Source organism: Heteronotia binoei, chromosome 15 (genome assembly GCF_032191835.1).
Source record: "Heteronotia binoei isolate CCM8104 ecotype False Entrance Well chromosome 15, APGP_CSIRO_Hbin_v1, whole genome shotgun sequence".
In the NCBI taxonomy this organism is placed as follows: domain Eukaryota; kingdom Metazoa; phylum Chordata; class Lepidosauria; order Squamata; family Gekkonidae; genus Heteronotia; species Heteronotia binoei.
Window position 1 is genome coordinate 15,815,771 of NC_083237.1, and position 21,601 is coordinate 15,837,371.

Below are 21,601 nucleotides of genomic sequence, written 5' to 3' on the forward strand. Positions count from 1 at the left end.
CCTCAATAGAAAAATACTTAGTTGGTGGAGGCTGTCTTAATAGCTACATGAAGTAACGTGGATATACTCAGTCTATTTCAGAGGCACTACACTGAGTATAACTAAGCTTATTTTTTCCAGATATTTTAGACCAAACTACTTTTGAATTTATGGATCATGGTGGACAGATGATAGAAGGGAGAACTCTCAGGAAATCTATGATCCCTAGGCAGATGATGTTTACATTCCCTTATAATAGCTCTAAGCCTCCACTGTTATGACAAGTGGCTGAGATTCTTCAGATCTCCTAAATGGTAATCTGTATCCATCTGCTACAGTTATTCCAAAGGGAGCAAGGCCTATGGCAAATGTTTAGATTTTCCTTTCTTAGGACTCCCAAACATCAGTCTCTTCATGCTCATTGTAATGCATAACGACAGAAGGAGAAGGAGAAGGAGAAAGGGGAGGTGAAGTTGAAGGAGAAGAAGAGGAGGAGATCGGATTTATACACCGCTCTTCGCTAACCAAAGGAATCTCAGAGCAGCTTTCAAATCTCCTTTCCCTTACTCTCCCCACAATATTATTTCACAATAGAGGTAGGTGGGGCTGAGAGAGCTCTCTCAGAACGGCTCTTGAGCAGAGCAGCCCTGAGAGAACTTCTAGCTGACCCAAGGTCCAATCAGCAGGAGTATGTGGAGGAGTGGAGAATTAAACCCGGTTCTCCCAAATAAGAGTCTGCACGCTTAACGGTTATACCCAACTGACTCTTAACCACTACAGACTATTTAAGACATGTAAACTACAGACAACCATCCTGAATTTTTCTTTAATGTTCATTTTAAGGTAATATTTGCAGGGTTCTGGCCTAGATGGCCAAGGCCTGCTCAATCTCGTTATTTATTTATTTATTTATTTAGTGGACTTATATCCCGCCCTTCTCACTGAAGTGTCTCAGGGCGGCTCACAGCATAGTGATTCATACAATTCGATTTAAAACATTTACAAATACAGTAAAACCATAGTTAGCCCTTGGAAGCTAAGTTAGTACTTGAATGGGAGGCCACCAAGGAAGTTTTTTGTCTTTTGCCTTGGAAATCCTATAGGGGCACCATAAACAGCCTGTGACTTGGAAGCTCTTTCCACTATGAAAGACCCTCAGGAACGTGTAGAATAAGGACATTTTAAGAAATAAAATTCTATTGTGAAATAATAGAACCCTGTGCTTTTCTGTGTCTAATCTGCAGTGGTCCTGCCTGGTTTACTTCAGGCTTTTTGTGATGTTCCTGTCCTGACTTAGCAGAATCTTCTAAAGGCCAAGCTCTGCAAGAGCAGAAGTGCAGGACAGATCTCTTCTGTTCCACAGCAATTAGTCCTTGGCATGCTGGAAGTTTAATCAAAGACTATTTTCCAGTCAACATATCCTTGTCAGGGAGCTGCTCCACACTTTCAGGGAAGTCAAGTCCATTGTTTTCTTCATGCTGAACTTCTTCATTGTTTGATCATCCTTTGTTCTTACCTGAACAAAGGGGGAAAATATATTAATAACTGTAGAGATTGACCAATTTTGCACTCACCCTAACGCTGCTCTCACGTCCGTCTTCGAAGCGTGGCATCCTTCCGATTCCCCACCATTTGCACCGAGGCTGCAGCAAACATCGCGGTTTTCGCGCAGCAAATGGAAACTGCTAAAAACCAGTTTCCATTTGCTCCACAAAAACTGCAATGTTTGCTGCATCCGCGACGCAAATAGTGGTAAATCAGGAGGACGCCACGCTGAGAAGACAGGCATGAGAGCGGCGTAAGGTGAGTTCAAAATTGGTCATCATCTCTATCTTAGCCTTTCTGTTTGGTTCCTGTTTTTCCAACAGATGCCACTCCACTGTGCTGAGGTCTGAGAAAAAAAGAGAGAGCTGCTAATAAAAGGGAGGGGGGATCAACAAAGAAATGTTTGATGTCTACCCCACTTCTTCCATTCCAACTGTCGTCCAATATTGATAGAGGGATGGGGCTGTATTAGTATGTATTTCAACTGAAACACCTTACATAGGATGCTTTCAGAGGGATTGTACTGAGTGCATCCGAAGTTATTTCTTTTTAAGATCCTCTGGCCCAAATATCACAGAATTGTTGTGCTGAATATACAGGTGATACATCCTCTTCTGGGCCTTTCATAGAGTCTTCCACTCCTGAGGATCTTTCTCAAGGGCAGAGCCTTTTTTGTAGCAGGAATTCCTTTGCATATTGGGCCATACACCCCTGATGTAGCTAATCCTCCTGGAGCTTACAATAGGCCCTATACTAAGGCCGTTTTCGCACTCATGTTTTACTGGCGCCACGACCCTCCTGACGCCGGCGAATCTGCATGGATTTCGCACCAGAAGCGCCGGCGCACCCAGAAGCGCCGGCTACTTCCGTCGCTAAGCCAGCGCAAACGCAAATCGCAAAGATGCAGGAAAACGTTTGCGCTGGCTTAGCGACGGAAGTAGCCGGCGCTTCTGGGTGCGCCGGCGCTTAAGGTGCGAAATCCATGCAGATTCGCCGGCGTCAGGAGGGTCGTGGCGCCAGTAAAACGTGAGTGCGAAAACACCCTAAGAGACCTATAAGTACTTACTGTAGTCATTTTCCCACTACAAAAAGTTGTTCTACAGATTTACACTGTGTAATTTTTGCTTGACTCATGACCAGCTTTCCATTTCAGATATGACTGAGCGTTCACAATGCCCAGACGGTCAGTATCCAAATGAGAACCAGAATTCATGCAATCCTAAGACTGTAAGCTTTGTGTTTTATAATAATAATAATAATAATAATAAAATAATAAATTTTTATTTATACCCTGCCCTCCCCGCCGAGGCAGGCTCAGGGCGGCTTACAAGGTATGGCAAAAGCCATGTTGAACAATAAAACAGTTATACAATTCAATACAATTTACAATTTACCATTAAATTTTTACATAATCTAAAACAGTCTAAAATCAGTCTAAAATAGTCTCATCTCATTGCTATCTCAGTTATATTAATGTTAATGATGGCGCGATGTTTATTTCAAGCTCCATCTTGGAAGGCTAACCAGAAGAGGGCGGTTTTGCACACCCTACGGAATTGGCTAATGTCCCGTAGGGCCCGCACCTCTTCCGGCAGCTGGTTCCACCATTGGGGTGCTTTTATAGAGAAGGCCTGTTCTCTAGTTATCTTTAGTTTGGCCTCCTTTGGCCCAGGTACTTCCAGAAGGTTTTGTGAGCTGGATCGCAGTGCTCTCTGGGGAACATATGGAGAGAGGCGGTCCCTAAGGTAAACAGGTCCTCGTCCATATAGGGCTTTAAAGGTAATAACCAGCACCTTGTAACAAACTCGGTAAACAATTGGCAGCCAATGCAGCTCCCGCAGCCTAGCCCGCACATGTTCCCACCAAGGTAGGCCCAGTAGCAGTCTGGCTGCTGCATTCTGCACTAGCTGCAGTTTCCAAGTTCGGCACAGGGGCAGCCCCATGTAGAGGGCATTACAGTAATCTAGCCTCGAGGTGACCGTTGCATGGATCACTGTTGCCAGGTCATTGCTTTCCAGGAAGGAAGCCAACTGCCTCGCCCGCCTAAAATGAAAAAAGGCGGATTTGGCAGTGGCTGCTATCTGGGCCTCCATTGTCAAGGAAGACTCCAGTAGCACTCCCAAGCTCCTGACCCTAATCAGTGGTACCAGTGACACACCGTCAAAAGCTGGAAGGGAGATCCCTTCCTCTGGACCACCGCGCCCTAGGCAAAGGACCTCTGTCTTTGCTGGGTTCAAATTCAGCCCACTCGACCTAATCCAATCTGCCATGGCTTGCAGCACCCGGTCCAGATTTATAGGAACATCGGCAGCCCGACTGCCCATCAATAGATAGAGCTGGGTGTCATCCGCGTAATGGTTACAACCCAGCCCATATCTCCGGGCAATCTGGGCAAGGGGCGCATGTAGATGTAAATAACATCAGGGAGAGAACTGCTCCCTGAGGCACCCCACAATTAAGTAGGTGCCTCTGGGACAGCTCCCCCCCAATTGCCACCCTTTGTCCCTGACCCTCCAGGAAAGAGGAAAGCCACTGCAAGGCTAGCCCCTGAATCCCTGCGTCGGCGAGGCGGTGGGTCAGCAGCCAGTGGTCGACCATATCGAACGCAGCCGAAAGGTCTAACAACAGCAACACCGCCACACTGCCTCGGTCCATGTGTTGCAGGAGATCATCCATGAGGGCGACCACAACCATCTCTGTCCCATGGCCCGGGCAGAAGCCGGACTGGAATGGATCCAAAGTGGAAGCATCATCCAGGAAGCTCTGTAATTGCAATGCCACAGCCCTCTCTATAACTTTGCCCAAAAAGGGCAAGTTTGAGACTGGCCGGTAATGAGCCAATTCGGCCGGGTCTGATGTAGCTTTTTTCAGGAGGGGGCGGACCACTGCCTCTTTCAGAGGGGTTGGAAAAGAACCCTCCGAAAGAGATCTATTTATGATGTCCCATATAGGACATCTCAGCTCCTCCTGGCAAGCTTTAATTAGCCAGGAGGGGCACGGGTCCAGATCGCAAGTTGTTGGGCGTGCAGTAGAGAGGATCCTGTCAACCTCCTCTAGGTCTAGCAGGTCAAAACGGTCCAGAATCAAACCAGAAGACAGGCATGGAGCCTCGAGTTCACATACTGTATCTAATATGGTGGGGCAGTCGCGGCGGAGCGACTGGACTTTGTCTGCAAAGAATTTCACAAATGCCTCACAGCCTATCTCTAATTTCTTAACATTTGGTTTGCCTTGTGGCAATGTAATAAGGTTCTGAATTATCCAAAATAATTGTGCCGGGCGCGAATTTGCAGACGCAATCTTAGCCGCAAAGTATGTTTTCTTTGTGGCCTTGACTGCCATCTCATAGGACCTCATAAACTCTCTATAAGATGCTCTAGCCGCTTCATCATGAGTACGCCGCCATTGCCTCTCTAGCTGTCTGAGGCCTTGTTTCAGCTGGCGTAGTTCTGGGGTATACCACGGCGCCAGCCTAGTCCGGGGTCGCAGAGGGTGTCAAAATGCGATCTCGTCATTGGCTCTGGAGAGCCGGCTATGCCAGGTCTCAACCAGGTCATTGAGGGAATCGCCAAAGGGCCAGGGATCCCGCAGAGCCATTTGGAACCGTTCTGGGTCCATAATTCGCTCGTCACCTAGACAGGTTTAGCGTGGAGCGTCCACACGAGCCCTAAGGGCGAGGTGGTCCGACCATGGCACCGCTTTTGCGATTATATCGTCCACCATAACCTCGGCCGCAAAGATCAGGTCTAACGTGTGCCCGGCCTGATAAGTGGGAGATGTAACAAATTGAGAGAGCCCTAGCGTCGCCATGGATGACACTAGGTCTGTCGCCGAACTAGAGGCCAGGTCATTCGCATGGACGTTGAAGTCACCCAGGATCACCAGCCTTGGGTGCTCCAATGCCCAGTCTGCCACAGCCTCGAGCAGGGACGGTAAGGCGCCGGCTGGTGCGCTAGGCGAACGGTACACCAGCCAGATCACCAACGCCTCTCCAACTTCCCACGTCAGACCGGCACATTCAATACCTTCGATCTTTGGGGCCGGGAGCGCCCTAAAGGAGTAAGCCTCTCGTATGAACAACACCACTCCTCCCCCCCGCACGCTAATCCGCGATTGGTGAAAGACTGAGTAACCCAGGGGAGCTGTTTGTGAGAGGGCCACCGTATCTCCCTCTCGAAGAAACTTTGTGGACTGGCTAGGCATTGGTGATTTTTTCATTGTCTGTGATCACAGCTCTGGTCCTGGGCATCTTTATGAAGCACCACAACACTCCTATAGTCAAAACAAACAACCAGGACCTCACCTATACTCTTCTTATCTGCCTCCTGCTCTGCTTTCTTTGTGCTTTGCTCTTCATTGGTAAACCTGAGAAGGCAACATGTCTCCTTCATTGAACTTCCTTTGGCATCATCTTTTCAGTGGCTGTTTCTAGTGTATTGGCCAAAAACATTACTGTGGTTGTGACTTTCATGGCCACCAAGCTGTGATCCAGCATGAGGAATTGGGTGGGAAAATGCTGGGCATCTTCATTGTTCTTTTCTGCTCATTTACTCAAGCAGGCATTTGTGTCATGTAGCTGACAACCCCCCCCCCCCATTAGAGCAAAAAACAATTATGGGATCACAGTTAAGATACACTACAAGAAATGCAAAATAGAACTGTGATATAAGGGGCACCATACTTTTACTTATGAATTTCACAATAATAGACAATAAAAACAATTTTCAACGGAGCTCATTGTTGATTAGTCATACAGCATGTAATTAACTAATAATAATAATAGACGTGTTTCTTGTTGCCACTTCTCCAGTATTATGAATGTCTTCTTCTTGTTGAGCTGTATGTAGTGAGGGAGTAAGCCAGTATCTTTTTTTTTTTTTTTTTAATAACTTGTGCAAAGCCTTCCATTTCATTGCTGGCCAAAACACTCTCCATGAAGTAACCACCTTAAAAATACAAATAACAATGCTGTGATAAAATTTGTTATTACACTAATATGATGCACTTAGGAGACCCTGGGATGAATTCAAAACTTTATCCCCAAATTATTCACTTCATTATTACAGGGAACATATACTCATAGGACTCATCCATTGCTGCAATTCACCTTTCTGTATGGAGCTGCCAATCATTTTTCTTTTATTTGGAATAAAGCCATCAATTCTAAAATTGGCATAATGCTCTCAAAATGTAAAAAAAAAAAAGTGTTCTTCTGTCCCCAACTTTTAACTTCACTCCCCTTTAATTGCCCAAAATGGTTGCAATTAATGTTGTTGCCTACTAACGCCCAGAGGGAGTTCCACTGTCTAAATGCAAAATTAATAGCAAAATCTGACAAGGATAGCATTAATATACCCCTGTACAATTCAGAATCAAACTAACACATGCAATGAAGTAGGTTTTTGTTTGTTTGGGAATCTGTATTCAGAGAAAATATTATGGTCGTAATGTTGGTGGTGCTCCTGCTTTTGTTTCACATGGTGGGTGAGGTTCATGAAGTTAGATGTGGGAGCTCATATCTAGAACCTGTTCTTCACACTTACCATCAGCCAGGAGACCTCATCTTTGGAGGCCTCGTTTCTCAGACATACTTTGGTAACAAATTAAGAGACTTCAAGAGAAAACCTCCAGGGATACTCTCTGACAGCTACATGTAAGGATTTTTCTCTTCTTTTAGTGTGCCTGAATTCCAGATTATATTCTTTGCTTGACCAGGTTTTATGGGCAAGATCAAACTGTTGCAATACATGCCATTTTCCCCTTGGTACGGCTTAAAAGAGATCTTGAATCTTCATTCCAGTATCACAGAAGGGATTCTCCCACCCAAGGAAACTAGATGCATCCTTATTCTTGTCATCTAATCTAATTTAATGTTGACCATAGTATGCTGTTATGTGATAAGTAATAAGGGATGGGATGGGGAGAGATACAGACAGCACTTATTTCCAATTGCCCAGGAGGACTAAGACTAGATGATGCAGTCTCAAGTTGGGACCTTATGATATTGTATTACAGGCAAAATTAATACAGAAATAGCAACACCAAGAAGAAGTTCTTTTGCCTTACATAAGAAAGTCTCTTAACTGAGGTTTTGACTTCCCTTCTGATTTTTCTAGACTTAATTGCATTTTCTGTCTATGTATACTTCCAGCACATTTTCTCTCACTCCATTTTAACCCACTCGATCTGCTTGTAGTAGCTAGGCAGTTTGAAATTGTACTGCAGAAGGAACCTTGAAACAGGAATCTGTCATGCCACATGGAACAGCACAGCTGACCCAATTATGCAATTGCTGAGACCAGTGAGGTTATAGCCCAGACAGAAAGGGAATGGTTCCTGGAACAGAGAGAAATCCACAATATGTAGATAAGGTCTTTCATAGTGTTATCACCACATGTAACAACATCTTGAGCCTACCCAAAATAGAAGAAAGGGTATGGAACCCTACTAGACACTACAAAGTAAAGTAAAAGAGATTGTGAGCCACTCTGAGACTCTTAGATTCAGAGTGAATCTTGGAGCGAAGGGTGGGATACAAATCCAATATTTTCTTCTTCTAGATCATGCTTTAAATACCATTGGTATTAAAGAAGAATAACTTCACCAGTACAATCAATGTAACATGTATACACATTTTCTAATAAATTGCTTGGATTGAGAGGAGGCATTCAGTTTAGAAATTTTAGAACATCTTCATTTTCTGTGAAGTTCTGTGATCTGGAACCATGACTGTAAATGTTAGGGCACCTTTCTATAAATATTTACCTTATTGAAAGATTGTTAATGTGCCATATTCTGAAGATTGAACAGTCTGTACCATGGTATGGTTAACTTTTTGGGACCTACATAAATCTTCCTGGATTAAAGTTTACCTCATAAAACACAGTATGCAAATATAATGAATAACAGTAATGAAAAAACTTGAATAGCTAAGGGGTCATAATTTTACCAAGTGTAGAATAAATATGACTAAAAATTCAGATCTCTTTACAGCTGTCTGTCATGTGCTGTCAACTCATTCCTCACTTACGACAACCTTATGAATTATTATCATTAACAGCCTGGTTTAGGACTTTCAAACCGAAGGCAATAAAGTCAATCCTTCTCATGTCAGGTCTTCCTCTTTCCCTACTTGCAGCGTAGTAATGCCTCAGAATTACCAGCACATCCTAGCCTTGGTATATGCTGTAAAGGAGATCAATGAAAATGCCCAACTCTTGCCCAATGTCACCCTTGGATTTCACATCTATGATGGCTATACGAATTCAAGGATGACCTATCGTGCTGCTCTGCAGCTCATTTCTCCAAGAAATAGATTTGTCCCAAACTACAAGCATGACAGCCAAAAAAATATCATTGCATTTCTTGAGGATCTTTATTCAGACGTTTCCTATCAAATACCACAAGTCCTGGGCATCTACAAGATTCCACAGGTAGGCTAAGTTTTGAAACATGGAACATATCAAATTCTCATTTGTTTCCCTTTCCAGATGTTACTTTCTGCGGTTCATACGTTTGGGCAGACCTAAGCTTATTTCTGTGAATAGTTAATCAAGAGCACAGAAAACAGTTGATATTTTTCTCTCATACCTGAAAGGGGGGGGGGGGGATCGTGTTGTAATTTTAGACAAATTAATACAGTGATAAAGCACTCTTGAAATCAGCTGCAGTAACTTCTGGAAAGACAGAGGCCTGGACTCTGTGGAATATCTCTGCTTGGTAGAAGGGATTTTCATCACCATTGTGGGCCTTTCTTATTGCAGTATTCAGTGTTCAGTATATTTTTCTTGGGGAACAAGGACTACCCCCCAACTAAAATTCAAGTCAGAGGTCTGCAGAGGCAGGGGGAACCATCAAAAACAAATCACCCCACCTTTTGTCCGCAAATATTTTCCACTGGATTCCAGACAGAATACCTATTTCAATTTACAATCATTGTGGGGCATTTACCAAGCTAGATCTACTCTTTTTGAGAAGGATACCTGAAGAACTATCAAACTGAGGTAATGGGAGCAGAAGTTCTAGGATTACCAGGCAACTTAAAAACTCTTAAGTCTATGAATCCAGATGACATACAGCTGGGGGGACTAAAAGAACTCAAACATGAAATTGCTGCTTTACTAACCAGTGCACAGAAAATGTATGGTCACACACAGACGCTTCATTCAGTCTGAAATTTAATCTGTCTAGCTTTTGTATGGCTCTGCTCCAGTGATGATGGATAGCACGCAAGTTCCTTCATTCTACAAGATGGTCTCAAACGATACCCATCAGTACATGGGGATTCTCCAATTAGTACTTTATTTCAAGTGGACATGGATTGGATTCTTTGCTGCAGTTGGCCTGAATCTGGAATGGTTCATGCAGACGATGCTTCCAGTCTTTTCCCAGCAGGGAATCTGCTTTGCTTTCATAGAATCATTTTCCAATTTAGGTTACGATTATGCCAATGGAGTCCTCATGAAATGGTGGATCAAACTTTACACTAAAATCATGGATAGCAAAGCCAATGTATTTGTCTTCAATGGAGACAACCATTACATGGTCATATTGAGAAAGCTGGTAGTTCTGCCAGAGATTAAAGAGACTCTTCCAAAGCTCAAGGGTCAAGTGTGGATTTTTACATCCCCAATAGAATTAAAATCATTTGCCAATGAACAGCATTGGGATATACAAGCCTTCCATGGTGCAATTGCAGTTGCAATTCATTCCAATAAACTTCCTGGATTTTGGCAATTTGTTAAGAGCCGAAGTCCATCTGGCACTAATGAAGATGGTTTCATCAAGGACTTCTGGGCATATGCATTTGGGTGTGCTGTTCCAGGTTCCATTCTGGGCAAGAGAAATGGGGATAACTGCACTGGAGAAGAGATACTGGAGAACATTCCTGAGCATATTTTGGAAAAGACTGTGACTGGTCATAGCTACAGCATCTACAATGCTGCTTATGCTGTTGCACACGCTCTACATGCCATGTCTTCATCCCAGTCAAAAATTAGAGCAATGATGAAGGAAGGCAGAAAGCAGTTTCAGAATCAGCAGCTATGGCAGGTGAAGTCAGAAGTTCCTAATCTGGAGTATCTTCATCTGCAACCTTTTGAGAGTTTACCACTGCAAGTAATGCTCACAGCCCCTTTGTTTTCCAGGCAAGGCAGAAAATTCAGTTACTTCCACTTTTGTACTTCCCATGCCATTGCCATGGACCACAGACCTCTGTGAGAACACAAGCTCTCCAGTCAAAGGGAAGCAAGGTTTGTGTCCAGTAGCATCTTAAAGACCATCAAGATTTTCCAGGGTATACGATTTCATGAGTCAACTCTCCCTTTCTCAGATACAAGGATGAATGTAAATTTCTGTGTCGTTATATCTCAGTTAGAAGATAGAACATGGCTGAGCAGTGCAACTTGCAAGCTCCATATCTACCATCCAGTGTTCCCTCAAAACTGAGTTATTGTGAGCTAGCTCAGTTTTTTTTTAGCTTCTGGCTCACACATTTTTGTCTTAGCTCAAGAAGGATGGCTCCTGAGCAAACTAATTTATGCAGTAGCCAAATGACTCGCTCACAACTTTAATGCCGGTAGCTCACAAAGTAGGATTTTTGCTCACAGGACTCCACAGCTTAGAGGGAGCATTGATACCATTCATTTTAAGAGCAGTCTTAAGCAGATCTAGACAGAAGTAAGTTGCAGTTTAATTCAATAGAGCTTACTAGGAAAGTGTTCTTAAGGCTACATTCATAGAGTTGCTGGTTTCATTGCAGTAATCAGATGTCCATATGAGAGCAAGTATTAGCAGCACAATGAAATTTGATTTTATCATTTTCCCAATCTTATGCAAAATAAAAATATTTTGGGAGGGGGTAAAGATGGAATGATCATTGAAAAGAAGAGAGTCAGAATACAAAGATGGTCATTTTGCATCCTTACTCCCTTCTATGTGATACCCTTCCAATCCATCTTCTGACTGGGATATAAGGACTCAAGAAATTTCTATTCCAACTTGTATCTCATGAAGGGGGCTTTGAAAGGCTTGAGAAATCTTATTGAATTTTGAGGCACTACTGGACTCAAATCTTGCATTTCTATTAAAGACCAAGACCTGGTACTGACCTGAAATTACACTCAAAGCAAGAAGGCTTTCATTTGTGTAACAAGAAAGCAAGCACAAAAAAACCAAAGAGTGGAGTGACCTGTAACTTCCCCTCCATTTTCAGAGTAGAATGTTTACAAGTTGTTCAGTTATGGGATTTTCCCTTTAAATTGCAACTGGAGAGCATTAAAGGTGAAGGTAGCTGGAGAGCATTAAAGGTAAATGTAGTCCCCTGTGCAAGCACCAGATCATTACCTCCCCATGGGGTGATGTCACATCAGGACGTTTTCAAGGCAGACTTTTTAGGGGATGGTTTCCTATTGCTTCCCTTTGTCAGCTACACTTTATTCTCAGTAAGCAGGGTACTTATTTTACCAACCTTGGATGGATGGAAGGCTGAGTCAGTCTTGAGCCAGCTTCCTGAACCCAGCTCCTGCCAGGATCAAACTCAGGTCAAGAGTAGAGCTTGGACTGCAGTACTGAAGCTTACCACTCTGTGCCACAGGGCTCCTATAGAGAGTATTAAGCACTCACATCTTACAGGCTAAGAAAATTGGCACACTCTAACACAGGCTACCTGTTATTTCTGAAGTTACTATAAGTATATATGTACACACACATGCACGTATACAGATGACCAACAGAGTCTTCAAAGAAACCATCCCATTGGTTGAAAAATCATCTGAGACTGCCAACCATATAGGAAGAGAATTCAATAGTGAAGTTTGGCCTATGCTGTGATATTTAAAGGATAAAATGACCATGATGTCAACGTTAATATGTCAAAGAGAAAGAATCAGTGACCTGTTGTTCAACGGATCTTTTCTTGTTAAATTTTAGTTTCCTTTTCAATGTAGCTACACTGGTTTCTGCAACGTGTCTCGTTTAACAACAGTGCCGGAGATCAGATTTCATTTGATCAGAATGGAGTATTAGCAGCTGGATTTGATGTTGAAAACTGGGTCATATTTCCAAATCAATCTTTTGTTAAAGTGAAAATTGGAAGGATGGATCCCCACGCTCCTCTAAATGAAGTGCTCACCATTAATAAGGAAGCTATTGTTTGGCACAGCTGGTTTAATCAGGTAGGATGAGGAAGTTGATATATTAAGGAATGTGCTGATTCTGAAAGAAGATATATGTTTTCAGGGATACTTTCACCTTTAATATGATATATTTATTTATTTATTTGACTTCTATACCACCCTCCTCACAAAGTGGGCTCAGGGCAGTGAACAACAGTTTAAAACAAAGGAATATATTAAAATGCAATCTATTAATAAATGAAAGTGGTGTAATGTTATGAAATCTATATCGTGCCACAATACACCCTATAATAGCCGGATCCGGTAGTATATGACAATGACAGTCGATCAGTAATTGTGACTCCACCTACAGAGATCCCACAAAGTCCACCAAGATCTCAAGAGCAAAAGAGATGGGTAGGCCCAAACAGAAGCCCAGCTCATTTTAAAAAAGCACACATATGGCCACCTGAGGAATCTCTCAAGCCACTGCCACTCAGGAAGAGAGCGTGGCATGCTAAATCTTAATATTCTCGCACCCCACCAGAACAATTTTTCTGCATTTGTGGTTCATCTATGATAGAGAACCTTCCTCATTATATTTTATCTTGCCCACTCTACAACACACCCAGAGTCAAATTTCTGGCTGGAATACTAGCCACCTTTAAAGCACTTTCAGAAACTGAAGATATTATATTATATTTAGGTTTAGGATTATTGGATTTATATCCTGCTCTCCCCACCAAAGCAGGCTCAGGGCAGCTCACAGTTTCTGTTCTCTGATAATGATGCTCAAGTATCCTACAAAGTTTCTTCGTTCATCCTTGCAGCTAAGAAGATAAGAGCAAGAGTGACACCGAATGTTGGAACTTCTTGAGATTGGCCCTTCTGGGGAACTTTTAAGATGTTATCTGGGAATTTTGGTGTTTGTGTTCTGTTTTGTAATGGCCAATGTCTAAACACAATAAAATTTTGACTGACTGACTGGCTAAAGGGACAGCAGACTTGTATAACTTAGCTGAGATCTAACCTCTCCTGGTTCCATGCTCTGTCAAAGCGGCTGATTCATCAGCCTTTACAACTCCCCTGAAAGATAACATTCAGATCTCCCATTCCCTACTGAGAACCTTTTGAGCTATCCAAACTACCTGCCTTATTGGATCTCTATAGTCCCTGATCCCACATCAGAATCTGTAGGCAGTTCTCACAACCTACAGCTAGATAGAATACTGGGTTAATCTGTTAAACCATGAGCAGCTTTTCTTCAGATAATTATCACAAATGCCCAGGAATCAGTGATGTGGTCCAGCACTGGAAGGAAAGTAGAAACAGTCCATTGCATACTATGATCTACCCTGAACCATAAGGGTTTCAAGGTTCCAGTACTGATACCCTTCTCTTTGATTTATGGACTAGGTTCAACCTGTTTCTGTTTGCAATGACATCTGCTATGCTGGGTATAGGAAGAAGAAGAAGGAGGGGAAGCCATTCTGCTGCTATGATTGCATTCCATGTCCAGAAGGGAAGATCTCTGACAAAGAGGGTAAAGTGTATACCATCAGCAACAAGATTGCTTATAATTCATGGGCAAATACATGCAAGATTATGTTACATGTGCTTATACTGAAACATTTCTCCAACATTATATTTCATCATTAATTGCTTTTTAAGGTGTCAGTAGTAACCAAGAACATAAGACAAGCACCAAACACTGCACTTCTGTATCCAGGACCTCTTCATATTCCATAAAGTGCAATACAGCTTCCAATGTGTTCTGAAATTATTATAGTGGGCAATTCTTTACCTGCCACAGATGACAGCACAAAAATGTATTCTGTGCTAATGCTCAGAGAAGGTGTTATCTGACAATCTGGAAAGATCAGGGGAACACTTATACAAGATATCGAATTTGGTTGACACAGCTCCTGCTTCTCTGGGATAAAACACTCTAATAAGAACAAAAGTGAAGCCATGTTGGATCAGGCCAATGGCCCATCTAGTCCGACACTGTCACACAGTGGCAAAAACTCCCCCCAAAAAGCAGGTGCCATCAGGATGTCCACCAGTGGGGCCAGGACATTAGAAGCCCTCCCACTGTGCCCCCCAACACCAAGAATACAGAGCATCACTTGCCCCAGACAGAGCATTCCATCAATACCCTGCGGCTAACAGCTATTGATGGACCTCTGCTCCACGTTTATCCAACCCCCTCTTGAAGCTGTCTAAGCTTGTAGCTGCCATTTTGCTATCCTTTGTCTTGTTCAGGTCTGAGGGTTCAGCTGAACAACAAATAATTCATAATATGTATGTATAACACTGTCACACCCCTGGTGGCCCCCACCACACCAAGCCATGCCGTGGCCGCTGCTCTGGGTGTGCCCTGACTCTGCTCTGGGCCCGTCCCGGAGGTCTCAGAATTGGAAGGGCAGAGCTGGGTTACTTCACCCCTTTTGCTCTTGCCTCTCCCCAGCTGTTCTTGGACTCCACTCCCTCTCCCTCTGTTGGCCGCCCTTGCGCTGCATCAGCCTGCTTCCTCCTCGACCCCTCAGTCTCTGGCCTTTTATCCTACCCCTTGTCCTTTCCCCACCTCCCAGGTCCCACCCCCGGCTGGCTTCGCCCTCGCTCATAAGTGAGGACGCTGAGGTGGGGCTTCCAGGGGCATGCCCTTTTTTGGTCTGTTGAGGTGGCTGGGGCGTTGGTGTTGTGTTTGGGCTCGAGGGTTCGGCCTCCCCCGCTCTCTCTGTGGGGTGTTGTTTGAGCCTCCTCCTCCTCACTGCTGCAACCATGGCTCCACCAACTTCCTGGGCCTGGGGACGGGTGCGTCGGCTCCTCGTACTGGAGGGTGACTCAGCTGATGGGACCTCGCTGGGAGGCTGCAAGGTATGTTGGGGCCCTCGGGGGTGCGGGGAGGGGGTGCTCCAGGTGGAGTCCCATCTCGGCCAGGACCGGACGCACCCCCTTCCATGTGTCGGGCTGCTTGGGGTCATCCTCAAAGAGCCTGGAGAGGTAATCTACCACCTGGTGGGCGGCCCCGGCCTGGTGATGGACTGTAAAGCAAAAAGGGAGAAGTGACATGTACCACCTGAGGATGCGATCATTGCTATCTTTCATCCTAGACATCCACAGGAGCAGGGCGTGATCAACCACTAAACAGAAGGGGTTATTAGTAAGGTAGAACTTCGATGCCCCAACAACCCACTTCATGGCTAGGGCTTCTTTTTCTACCATGGAGTAGGCCTGCTCTGTGGGCAGTAACTTGCGGCTGATAAATAGGACCGGGCGTTCGTCTCCCGGCTCACCCTGCGACAGGGCCACCCCGATCCCTATTCCGGAGGTGTCGGTGTGCAAGGTAAAGGGTCGGGAAAAGTCCGGGTTTTGCAGCACCGGCTCCTGGGACAAACTGGTATGGAGTTCTTTGAAGGCCAATTTCTGTGTGGGGCCCCAGTGCAGGACATTCGGGCATGCTTTCCCGGAGGCTGTCCGTCAGGGGGTTGGCTGTAGTTGCAAAGTTGGGTATGAATTTAATGTAATACCCCGCGAACCCTAAGAAGCAGTGTAGTTGTTTCTTGGTGCGGGGGCATGGCTGCCGTTCCAGGGTTACGATATTCTCGGGCAGGGGCTGCAGCTGCCCTTTCCCGACCAGGAAGCCCAGGTACTTAAGTTCTTGAAACCTGAGGTGGCTCTTCTGGGGGTTGGTTCGAAATCCACGTGTAGGGCTTTCAGCACCTGGCGTAGATGGTCCAAGTGTGTCTCCCAGGTTGGACTGCATATGATTATGTCGTCGATGAAGGCCCGAGCAAAGCCTTCGCACTGGGCCAATACTCTGTCAACGAGCTGCTGGAATGTCGCTGCTGCTCCATTCAGCCTGAAGGGCATCCACTTGAAGGGAAATTGCCCCTGGGGAGTCTGCTGGTGCCACCCTTTCAGATTATTGATGTGAATGGATTTCTTCTGGCGAGGGCGGGTATCACATTTAACCTCGTAGGTGAGGGGGCCCAGTACTCGTGTGACCAGGAAGGGTCCCCTCCAGGTGTCCCCCTGGTTTTGGCCCATCACCTCATGGTGGACTAGGATGCTGGCCCCCACCTGGAAGCCCCGGGCCTTGGTTCCTTTGTCATACCACCTTCGCTGGGCTTCCTGGGCTCACTCCAGGTTGCCCCTGGTGTCCTGGCGCACTTTCTCTAGTCGCTCCCATAGCTGCTGGATGTACTCGTCCAGGGGTGCATTGGGTTCCTCCCTCCCCTGGACCCACTGCTCTTCTAACAGGCCCAAAATCCCCTGGGGCTGTTGTCTACATAATAACTCAAAAGGGGAATACCTCAGGGAGGCTTGGGGGGTCTCACAGATGGCAAAGACCAAGGGGTCCAGATACAAATCCCATACAGTGGGGTGGGCATAGGCTGTCCTCTTTAACCTGGCCTTCAGTGTCTGGTTCATTCGTTCTACCAGCCCGTTGGTTTGGGGGTGGTGGACCGAGGTGAACAGCTGTTTTATGTGTAACGTCTGGCAGAACTGCCTCATGAGGCCTGCCGTAAAGGGTGTTCCCCGGTCTGTAAGTATCTTGTGGGAGAGGCCTATGTGGGTGAAGTAGTGCATCAGGGCCCTGGCTATGCCGGCACTCTTATTAATATACAGGGGGATGGCCTCCAAGTACCGGGTGCTGTAATCCACTAGGTCCAATATGTAGTAGGCCCCCCTTGGGGTTCGCAGCAGGGGTCCCACAAAGTCCATTGCCGCCCGCTCAAAGGGGGTACCCACAAGTGGCAGGGAGGCCAGGGGCACCCGGGTGTCTGCCCAGGAGGTAAGGCACTTGCAGACATGGCATGAGTGACAATAGGCCTGTAAATCTCAGGTCATGGAGTGCCAGAAGAAGTGTGCCAAGACCCAGGCCAAGGGGTTCTTGACCCCTTGGTGGCCCGCCCATTGGTGATCATGGGCCCACTGGAGGACCTCTGGTTGATACCAGTGAGAGACTAGGACTTGTCATCCCTCGAGCCCTACAGGAATGGTCCAGGGAGGAGACCGGGCTCTCACCTCTGAGGTCTGCAGGACCTCTTCCCAGCCGGCGTCGCCCACCATCAGGGGGCATTCCCTCTTCAGATGCCGCCACTGGCTGGTTGTCGCTCTTCCGTGGGAGGTTGTCCTTCTCCACTGCCATCGTGACTATTGGGCCAGGATCCTGGGCCCAGCAGTAGGGGTCGGCCCCAGGTTCCCCACAGGCCAGGTATGGTGCAGGCGAGTGGGGGCCATGTGCACCTGCCTCTATCATGCATGCCGAAAGTTCGCCCCAGTGTTCCCCTAGGGCCGCCCACCCCACAACCAGGGATGGTCCCTTTGCAAGCTTGCTGACGTCTGTCCGGGTGGGGATGTCACAGTGGTTGGCTGCCTGGAAATTCTCCCACAGCTCTTGGGCCTCACTAAGACGTGTAAGCCTCCAACATGCCACCCAGTGTCACGTGCGAGGCAGCAGCATCTGCAGCAACTGCTCTATCACCACCAGCTCCACAATATGTCTCCCATCCTCCATGGTTGGGCGGAGCCAACGGATCGCTGCATCTTTGAGGGTGGTGATGGCTGAGCGGGGGCGAACTAACGTGGGGGGTAGCCACAAGCGTAGTTTTTGGTGGTGGGACTCTGGGGTGACCTCTAGGCGGTCCAATATGGCAGTTTTGCGCTCATCATAGTTGGCCGCCTGTGCCTTCTCCAGTGCCTTTATGGCGGCCTGGGCCTCGCCCATTAGGTAGGGCCCCAAGATAAAAGCCCATTGTTCCTTTGGCCACCTAGTGGCCTTGGCGACCCATTCAAACACCTCCAGGTAGGCCTCCACATCATCATCTGTCCCCAGCTTTGTCAGCAGGGGCCAGGAATTCTGGCCGGTCCCGCAAGACACCACCTCCGCTGGGTCAGGCCAGGTCAGTAGCACCTGCTGGAGGTCCCGGACCAGTGTCGCCTGGGCTACCTGCTACTGCTGGGTGATGTCACGCAGGAGCTGGGCCTGGTGGACAGCTAGCCACTGCCCAAACTGGGCCAAACCCAGAGGTGTGGGGTTGGCATCCATGTCCGTTGGCTGCCACACTTCTATGACCGATTCATCACTGGCCTCGCCTGCAGAGGAGCTGTGGGAGCCGGACTCACTGGCCTGGCGCTCGGATCTGGCGGGTCACCACCTGGGCGGGGCCAGGATATGGGGGTGGAGCCAGGATATGGGAACAGGGCTGTTCTAGGCCTGGGGTGGTGCCCGCATCCTCCACCACTTTGTCATGCCCCTGATGGCTCCCACCACACCCTGCCATGGCCGCTGCTCTGGGTGTGCCCTGACTCTGCTCTGGGCTTGTCTAGGTATCCTGGGGGTCTCAGAATTGGGAGGGCAGAGCTGGGTTTTGCTCTTGCCTCTCCCCGGCTGTGCTTAGGCTCAACTCCCTCTCTCTGTTGGCTGCCCTTGCACTGCATCAGTCAGCTTCCTCCTCAACCCCTCAGCCTCTGGCCTTTTATCCTTCCCCCGGCTCTCTCCCCGCCTCCCAGGTCCCACCCCTTGCTGGCTTTGCCCTCGCTCATAAGTGAGGACGCTGAGGTGGGGCTTCCAGGGGCGTGCCCTTCTTGGGTCTGCTGCGGTGGCTGGGCCATTGGTGTTGTGTTTCGGCTCGAGGGTTTGGCCTTCCCTGTATGCTCTGTGGGGTATTGTTTGGGCCTCCCCCTCCTTGTTGCTGCAACCGCAGATCCACCAGCTTCCCCGGGCCCGGAGGCGGGCATGTCAGCTCCTCATACTGGCAGGTGACTCAGCCAATGGGACCTCGCTGGGAGGCTGCAGGGTATGTCGGGGCCCCAGAGGGTGTGGGGAGGGCTCCAGGCGGAGTCCCATCTCAGCCGGGATGGGACAAGCACTTTGCTTTGTTTGACAAATTATTGAGAGTTGTCGAAGAGTCTAGCATTATTGCATGTTTGTGTGATTGATAGCACTTCTCTTTTTCAGATATGGTTTACTGTTTTCAGTGCATGAATGATCATTATCCAAACATGGCTCAGAATTTTTGCCTTCCCAAAGTGGTAAGCTTCCTGTCCTATGAAGAGCCATTGGGAATTGGTTTAACTCTGCTGGCACTATTCTTCACTTTCATCACATTCCTGGTGCTAGGAATATTTATAAGGCACCATAACACTCCTGTGGTCAAAGCAAACAACTGGACTCTCACCTATATTCTTCTGATATCCCTCTTGCTCTGCTTTCTTTGTGTATTGTTGTTCATTGGCCGACCCAAGAAAGCAACGTGTTTTCTCCAACAAACTGCTCTTGGGGTTGTCTTCTCAATGGCTGTTTCTTGTCTTTTGGCAAAAACCTTGACTGTGGTTGTGGCATTCATGGCTACCGAACCAGGAAGCAGGATGAGGAAGTTGCTGGGGAAAAGATTAACTAATTTCATGGTTCTTTTCCTATCCCTTATCCAAGCAGGCATCTGTGTGGTGTGGCTGGCCACCTCTCCCCCATTTCCAGATGTGAACATGCACTTGGAGACAAAAGAAATTATACTGGAATGTAACCAAGGGTCCATATTTATGTTTTATTGCGTCTTGGGCTATATGGGATTCCTGGCCATTGCCAACTTCACTGTGGCCTTCTTTGCCAGGAAGTTGCCAAATAGTTTTAATGAAGCAAAACTGATCACTTTCAGCATGTTGGTATTTTGTAGTGTTTGGTTGTGCTTTGTTCCAAGCTACCTGAGCACCAAGGGAAAATATATGACAGCTGTGGAGATCTTCTCTATCTTAGCCTCTGGTTCTGGGCTGCTGGGTTGCATCTTTGCCCCCAAATGTTACATTATTTTGATGAGACCAGAACTGAACAGCAGGGAACAGCTAATAAGAAGTTAAGCATATTCCTGAATAGAAAAATCAAAATACGTTGATTTTTATACTTATACTTAGGCTGTCTTAATAGCTAAATGAAATAACTGTGGATATACTCAGTCTATATCAGAGAAACTTCAGACACTACACTGAGTATAACCAAGGGTATTTCCCCCAGCTATTTTAGATCAAACTACTGTTGAATTTGTGGATCATGGTGGACAGATGATAAAAGGGAGAACTCTCAGGAAATCTATAATCCCTCGGCAAATGATGCTTACATTCCCTTCTAGTAGCTCTAAACCTCCACTGTTATGGCAAGTGGCTGAGATCCTTGAGATCTCCTAAATGGTAGTCTGTATCCTTCCACTGCAGTTAGTCCAAAGGGATCGAGGCCTATGGCAAATGTTTAGATTTTCATTTCTTAGGACTCCCAAACACCAGACTCTTCACACTCTTTGTCAGGGCTATTTTTGTAGAAAAAGTCCAGCAGGAATTCAGTTACATATTAGGTCATACCCCCGATGTCACCATTGTTCCACACAGGGCTTTTTTGTAGAAGAAGCCTAACAAGAACTCACTTGTATATTAGGCCATACTCACTGATGCCAAGCCAGCTGGAACTGCATTCCTGTGCTTTCCTGCTCAAAAAAAGCCCTGCTCTTTGTAATGCCACCTGGTGGGAAGGGCGGGATATAAATTCCAAATAAATAAATAAAAATAAATAAACTACAGAAGGAGAAAGAGAAGGGAGAGGAGGAGGAGATTGGATTTATGCACCACTTTTCACTAACCAAAGGAGTTTCAGAGCAGCTTACAAATTTCCTTTTCTTTCTTTTTCCCACCCCACAATAGACACTTGTGAGGTAGGCGGGGCTGAGAAAGCTCTCCCAAAACTGCTTTTGAGCAGAAAAGCCCTAAGATAACTTGTGGCTGACCCAAGGTCACATTATCAGGCGTATGTAGAGGAGTGGGGAATCAAACCCGGTTCTCCCAGATTAGAGTCCATGCACTTAACTGCTACATCAATTGTTTCTTAACCACTACACCAAACTGACTGTTTGGGACATGTAGCTACATGAAATAAGAACATAAGAACATAAGAACATAAGAGAAGCCAT

The 21,601-nt window shown here is 46.3% G+C and overlaps 1 protein-coding gene across 1 annotated transcript; it reads left to right on the top strand.

Moving 5' to 3' along the window:
• The first annotated feature begins 19,610 nt into the window (after window positions 1-19,610).
• LOC132583155 (vomeronasal type-2 receptor 116-like) lies at window positions 19,611-20,504 on the top strand. Its single transcript, XM_060254827.1, has one exon. It carries the CDS (start codon window positions 19,611-19,613, stop codon window positions 20,502-20,504), a length of 894 nt encoding a protein of 297 aa, XP_060110810.1.
• The last annotated feature ends 1,097 nt before the right edge of the window (window positions 20,505-21,601 follow it).

What these genes read in the sequence shown, in the direction of transcription:
- LOC132583155 (XM_060254827.1), top strand. Translation starts at nt 19,611, where the DNA reads ATGGTTTACTGTTTTCAGTGCATGAATGATCATTATCCAAACATGGCT.